This window comes from Arachis hypogaea, chromosome 19 (genome assembly GCF_003086295.3).
Source record: "Arachis hypogaea cultivar Tifrunner chromosome 19, arahy.Tifrunner.gnm2.J5K5, whole genome shotgun sequence".
In the NCBI taxonomy this organism is placed as follows: Eukaryota; Viridiplantae; Streptophyta; class Magnoliopsida; order Fabales; family Fabaceae; genus Arachis; species Arachis hypogaea.
The window spans coordinates 135,465,325-135,471,528 of record NC_092054.1 but is presented as its reverse complement, the minus strand read 5'-3'; the positions used below and the strand labels follow the sequence as shown (position 1 = coordinate 135,471,528).

The following is a 6,204-nucleotide window of genomic DNA, read 5'->3' as shown; positions in this document are numbered from 1 at the left end:
TGTAAAAGTTACAATCGATTGATTTTTTAGAAAACCATACTATCATCCAACATTCAATCGATTGTTATGTAGAAACCTGAGTTCCAATCAATTGAATTATGGAAAATTTGAAATTCAATCGATTGTTTTATTAATCCAATCGATTGATTTTATAAGAAACACGATTTCACAACCCTATATTAATGTAACCGATCAAAGATAAAATTTTAATCGATTGAAATTGCTAAAAAATTATTATTATTAATGGAAGATCTAATTCATTATTATTTTTATTTTTTATTATAATAGATGATAAAATAATAATTTATAAAATAAAAATAAATTTTATAATTAAATAATATAAAAAAGATTAATTTATAATTAAAATTAAATAAAAATTATTTAACAATTATTAAAAAACTTTAAAAATATGTTTTATTATAAGACCATTTAATAATTCAAACACCATCGAATCCGGTGTCTTGTTACAAAGTTGCAACAAAAAAGTTTTAAAAACTTACGGAACAGTACTAAAGCAACTTAACAACATAACATAACCAAGCAATAACAACAGTCAAAAAATAAAAATTATAGTCAAATCTAAAATAAAAAAATTAGTAAAATAATAAAATAAGACTTTAATCCTCTTTAAATTAAAAAAAATAAGACTTACAGTAAAAATTATAAATTTAAAAATAATTAAAATATAATATTTTATCACTTTACCCATCTTTTAAAAAAATATGATTCCTAAACGGATATATAAAAAATGGTCATTAATATAAAATAATTAAATAAGGTTGTGCATTTTCTCAATGCTAAACATGAGGTCAACATTCCAACCTTCTAATGCACGCAATATTCCCGTGATGCGGCATGCACTTATCACGTTTTTTGGTAGCCAATTCTGTATCATAATAACAAAACTATTATTTTTTTACATTTTAATGTTAGTATAATGGATAATTTTATCGCCTATTATATCAAAATTAAAGTCATATTAACATGTAAATATCCAATTAAAGGATCGAACAATATAAAACTCTTTTATACAAAAATGAAAAATATGATAAAAAGTTTTGAATAGAATACCTCACAAAAATCAACATTCATGAAAGTAGAGGGAGCTATCATGGAAGATGTGGTATGGTAGAACCGTAGAAGCAATCTTTACGCAGCTTTTTTGGAGAAAATTGGAAAAAAAGGTATGAACAATATTTTTTTGGTGCCATATTTTGTTTAGCCTCGTTAATTTGATCCCCTACTAGCCATATCTAGAAAAAATATAATACATAAAAATTATGAATAATGATGAAAGGGGCAAATTATATATATATATATATATATATATATATATATATATATATATATATATATAAGGTTAATTATCTTAGGGTTTAATGGTTTATCTATCATGATACTAATGAAAAACTGTATATAGAAAAAATACAAAGTTTAAATTTTAATATATTTTTTATTTATTAAAATAAAAAATTTAAGAATTTTTATTAATAATAATTTTAACATTTATCTTAAAGATACGTGTTAATTAAATCCTATTAATTAGAAGTACCTTTGGATCAGTACAGGATCTCAGCGGAATCCAGTTCTTTTTTGGAGTCAGTGTGGAGCTTTGATTGAAGAATATCATAATCCTCTTTGTACAGTTGTAACCTGAAAGGATTTCATTTATAATGTGGAAGCACATATATACAAGTAATGTTATTGATATAGTTTTTTTGTTTTTGGTATTTATCACATCGAAAATGTTTGTAACCAAAGAAAATCAGCCAAAAATAATTATAATTTGTCTTATTTAATATTTATTAATTGTTTCGATAATTAATTAATGTTAGGGGTGTGTATGGGCCGGGTGAAACCGGGTTTGATGTGACCCAGACCCGGCCCGAAATATGTACCGGGCCCATTTATGTGACCCGAACCCGACCCTAGACCCGATGAAACCTATACCCTTTCGGGCCACAACTATATCGGGTGAAAACCGGGCCGTTAACATTATATTACCTTGATACCTTCTTGTAAGTTAGCATGTAAAAATATCCAAATTTGCAAGACTCCAACCATTATTTGACATGGTAAAATTCACTTAGAAAAATATAACAAGAACCAACTCTTCTCTAAAATTAAAGCATAACCATAATCAATAATATTAATATTGCCTAATAATACCAAATATTTAAATAAATACAAATAACACAATATTATGCATTAGTCTAAAGTCTTATTCATTTTAAATATAAAACATTAACTTATAGTCTTATATATAATGACTAATAACACAAAATATTAAGGTTTACAATACTTAAATTCTACATAATAATACCCATCATCCATCACTAATAATACAAAATATTTATTGTGTATAGTGACCGGGCCACCGGGCCGATTTCGGGTGACCCGAGCTATGGCCCGGACCCGACCCGAAATAATGACCGGGTCTATTTTTGAGACCCTTACCCGGCCCTAGACCCGATGAAATCACACCAAATTAGCCCCTAAAGTGTTCGGGACCGGGCCGGACCTTCGGGCCGGGCCGGGCCATGCACACCCCTAATTAATGTTAAATAAGACAAGTTCTAGTTGTTTTTTTTTTGTCTACCTAATATTATCCGAATGGACACAAAATGGACACATCCCTTGAGCCGATCCACTTAATTATGATTTTTCATGAGTATAGTGCATATTTTAATTTAAAAAATATTTGGCCCATTTAAGAATTGGATCGGCTTAGCTTGGCCGGTTACACAAATTCAAACTGGATATTGGACACGACATAATACAAAACATGTAAATACATAAATTTTAAATTTTTATAAGATATATAAACACAATATTTATAAAATATAAAGTTTGTTTAGATAAATTATAATGATATTTTAATATTTTATTAATATTAAAATATAAATTAATTATTTAATTATTTTAATGTCTTTTTCACAATACTAAATGAACGGATGTTTGTAACAAAATCTGACAATAATAGTATAGTTTTAAGTTTTAACATAACTCTATTATCAATTTTATTTTTTTTTTTATTCGCATTGAAAACACTCAACCTCATCTGCCAAGTGATTTAAGCATGGGGTATATATAGAAATTAGATTCTGATATGGTAATTTTACTCAACGTAGATTTCTTTTTTTTGATAATATAACAGGCTCAAAAAAGGATGCACTTTATAAGACACAGTTAAATCTACAGTTACTAGTAAAAAAAAAAATCTAGAGTTACGAATTATTATTATTAGAGAAAAAAAACATAAACCTGTTGATCCATGATTTCATTCTAGAAACTGCCAAATCTATAACGAAAATTTTGAGCATCACGCTAGAAGAGTTGTGGTGGTCTAAATGAGAATTATAGTTGTGATGAAAAAAAAAAAAAAAAGGGTTTCATGAATCAGAGACTAAAAGTGCATCCCAAATAAGGTCCATATCCAATGATGGTATTCTGCTCAATTGAACACCTTCCACATCCAAAACTTGATGATGATCATGATGATGAGAAAGACTTTTGCTTCTCTCGATTTCCTCAAACTGCAACTCCATTATGCTTGATGATGAACCCTTATTGCCATTATTTTTGCATGCTGAAACTGCTGATGGTGGTGAATCATCATAATTGTTCTTGTTGCTATTGTTATTGTTATTGGGATTCTTCTTATGCAGATGAACTGTTTGTAGTTTTGCCTCAACGAGTGCTGAAATGGTTCCATTCAGAGAATTGGCCTTGATCACATGCTTCAATTCAGGGAAATTCAACTGTGCATAATCTCCTCTTAGTATATATGCTGCAGTATCATATGCAATGGCTGCATCTTCAGCTGTATCAAATGTTCCTAACCATACCCTTGTCCTGTTTCTTGGTAATCTTATCTCAGCAACCCATTTTCCCCAGTGTCTTTGTCTCACCCCTTTGAAAAGCTTGTTGTTGTTGTTGACTCTTCCATCTCCGCCGCCGCACTTAAGAGGTTGTGTCCTTGTGCTCAACCAATTGTGGTGGTCACTGAAAGACTTGGACCTCCTCATGTTTGATAGATTCTTGCTTATTTTGTGTGGATCGGCGGTGGTTGTTTGGCGCTGAGTTTGGCGGAATTGCGACAATGGAAATGTGGAGTTTGAAGATTTTGACGAGATGGATTCACCACTTTTTAGATGCGGGGATGATGAGTAGAGCATGGAAGTTTCCTGCAAGAACAAGGTCAAGTTTGGAAATTTGTGTGACAAAGGAGGAGGAGAAGTCAAAGAAGGTGGTGAGTCATCAGAAGAAGAGGGTGCTATGGTTAATGCTGGCAGAGTCTCCAATAGATTCAGAGGGTTGTTATTGAATTTTTGAAAGGTATGGTTTTTCTCTTGCCCATTTCCTGTGTCTTCATGGCCATGGAAACTTGAAGGGACATGGCCAATCAAAGTGGCATCATAGGGTAGTAACTCTTCTTCTTTCATTGAATGTGAACACAAAAAAAGCCTTTCAGGTGATTCCATTGAATAGTTTGCATGAACATGATGAGAAGCAGTAAGAGAGTGATGAGAACTTCTTATGGTTGCATTGTCGTTGTCCAAAAACTTTGATTCCATTGCCATTTCTTGCAAACAAGTTCGTAATTCCTTTTGTGTGAAGATTTCTATCTTTGGAAATGTATCCTTCATATATAGATAGATCCTTAAGACAGTTAAATCAGAGATAAAAAATACTGACAGATAGAAATGATTCATATGCAATAGAGGCAATATATATATATATATATATATATATATATATATATATATATATATATATATATATCTTCTTTTCAGTTATATAATATTTGAATTATAAATTATGTCAACTTTCCAAAATAAATTATATTATGAAACATAGAGTAAGTAGTAAATATATTTTGGACATAAAAAATATTATGTATACACTAAAAATTAATTATTATGCATTTGTATATAAATATATATATTGTTTCATGTACTTTTAATGTATATTTTATATTCCAACGACATATCTTTTATACGAATAACTAATTTATTATGTACACTAACATGATTATTTTAACAAGTAAAATATTAAAATGGTATCCGAAAGTTTGTCGCCAAATAAATTTTCGAAATATTTAAAAATGCGACAAAAAAAATTAGCTATTATATATATATTCTAAAAAAGATTTTAGAAATCAAATTTTAATACAATATTTTGCAAGTATTATTAAAAAGAAAAAAGATCTTTACATCATTAAAATTTGGTAATTTTATATCAAGTAAATGTTTTTAAGTTTTTTTTATTGTGAATGACACATTTTTTTTAAAAAATAAAAAATAAAAATTTAGAGGTTAAATTTTGCTGCGAATTTTTTCGGTATGCCTTCTAAATATTTGTTCAAGTGTTGTTACATAAATTCGGATCAAATAAATAAATTATTTGTTAATTATGAAAGTTTTTTTGTTACTTATTAAAAAATAATATTTATTAATTATTTGTCATATTTTCAAATTATTCAAAAACTGTTTTGTCGATAACATCTTTTAGATATCTTTTTGTTCATGTCTAAATTTTTCGGGTACTGAATTGATAATTAATTCTTATTTTCACATATATCATGTTACTGTTTATTATAATAATAAGGTTTAATTATTCTATTGGTCCTATAGTTTTACCAAATTTTTAATTAGGTACTTATATTTTTTTTCCTTTTAATTGGGTCCCTACATTGCTTTTAATTTTATAATTATGTCCTTTTTATGTTAAAAATGTTAAAATTAATATAATATTTCTACTAAAATACATGCGGTCAAAGATTTAATTAAGTTTTTAATTATAAGTACCTTTAATTTGCGAAAAAATATTCAGTTAACTCTAATATTTTTTACACTAAGAAGGACTTAATTATAAAATTAAACCAGTGTAAGGACCCAATTGAAAAAAAAAAATATAAAAACCTAATTAAAAATTTGATGAAATTATAGAGACCAATAGAATAATTAAACCTAATAATAAAAGAACCACTTTCCGATTTTCATTATTAGGAATTTTTGTGGCTTAAAACAGATCTATTTACTTCTTTATAGTAAGGGTTCCATTTCCTCCTAAAAATTCTTGTTTTGCTTGCATGCCATATCCTACTTTCCCTTCACAACCAATTGGAATCATACAGCTCATGTTTTTTAGATTAGCTGACTCACAAGGTGCAAAGCATATGAATAGAGAATTTGACATTCA

General features: G+C 28.0%; 1 protein-coding gene and 1 long non-coding RNA gene across 2 annotated transcripts; both read right to left on the bottom strand.

The window, feature by feature from the left end:
* Positions 1-207: 207 nt before the first annotated feature.
* Positions 208-1,763, bottom strand: LOC140182044 (uncharacterized). The gene is made up of 3 exons (XR_011877873.1): positions 1,553-1,763; positions 1,072-1,253; positions 208-886 (listed from the first exon to the last, which is right to left on the bottom strand). It is a non-coding gene; the product is annotated as an uncharacterized lncRNA (long non-coding RNA).
* Positions 1,764-3,210: 1,447 nt separating this feature from the next.
* Positions 3,211-4,677, bottom strand: LOC112779745 (ethylene-responsive transcription factor ERF062). The gene has a single exon (XM_025824083.3). The coding sequence runs from the start codon at positions 4,647-4,649 to the stop codon at positions 3,393-3,395; it is 1,257 nt and encodes a 418-aa protein (XP_025679868.2). The 5' UTR covers positions 4,650-4,677; the 3' UTR covers positions 3,211-3,392.
* Between the last annotated feature and the right edge of the window lie 1,527 nt (positions 4,678-6,204).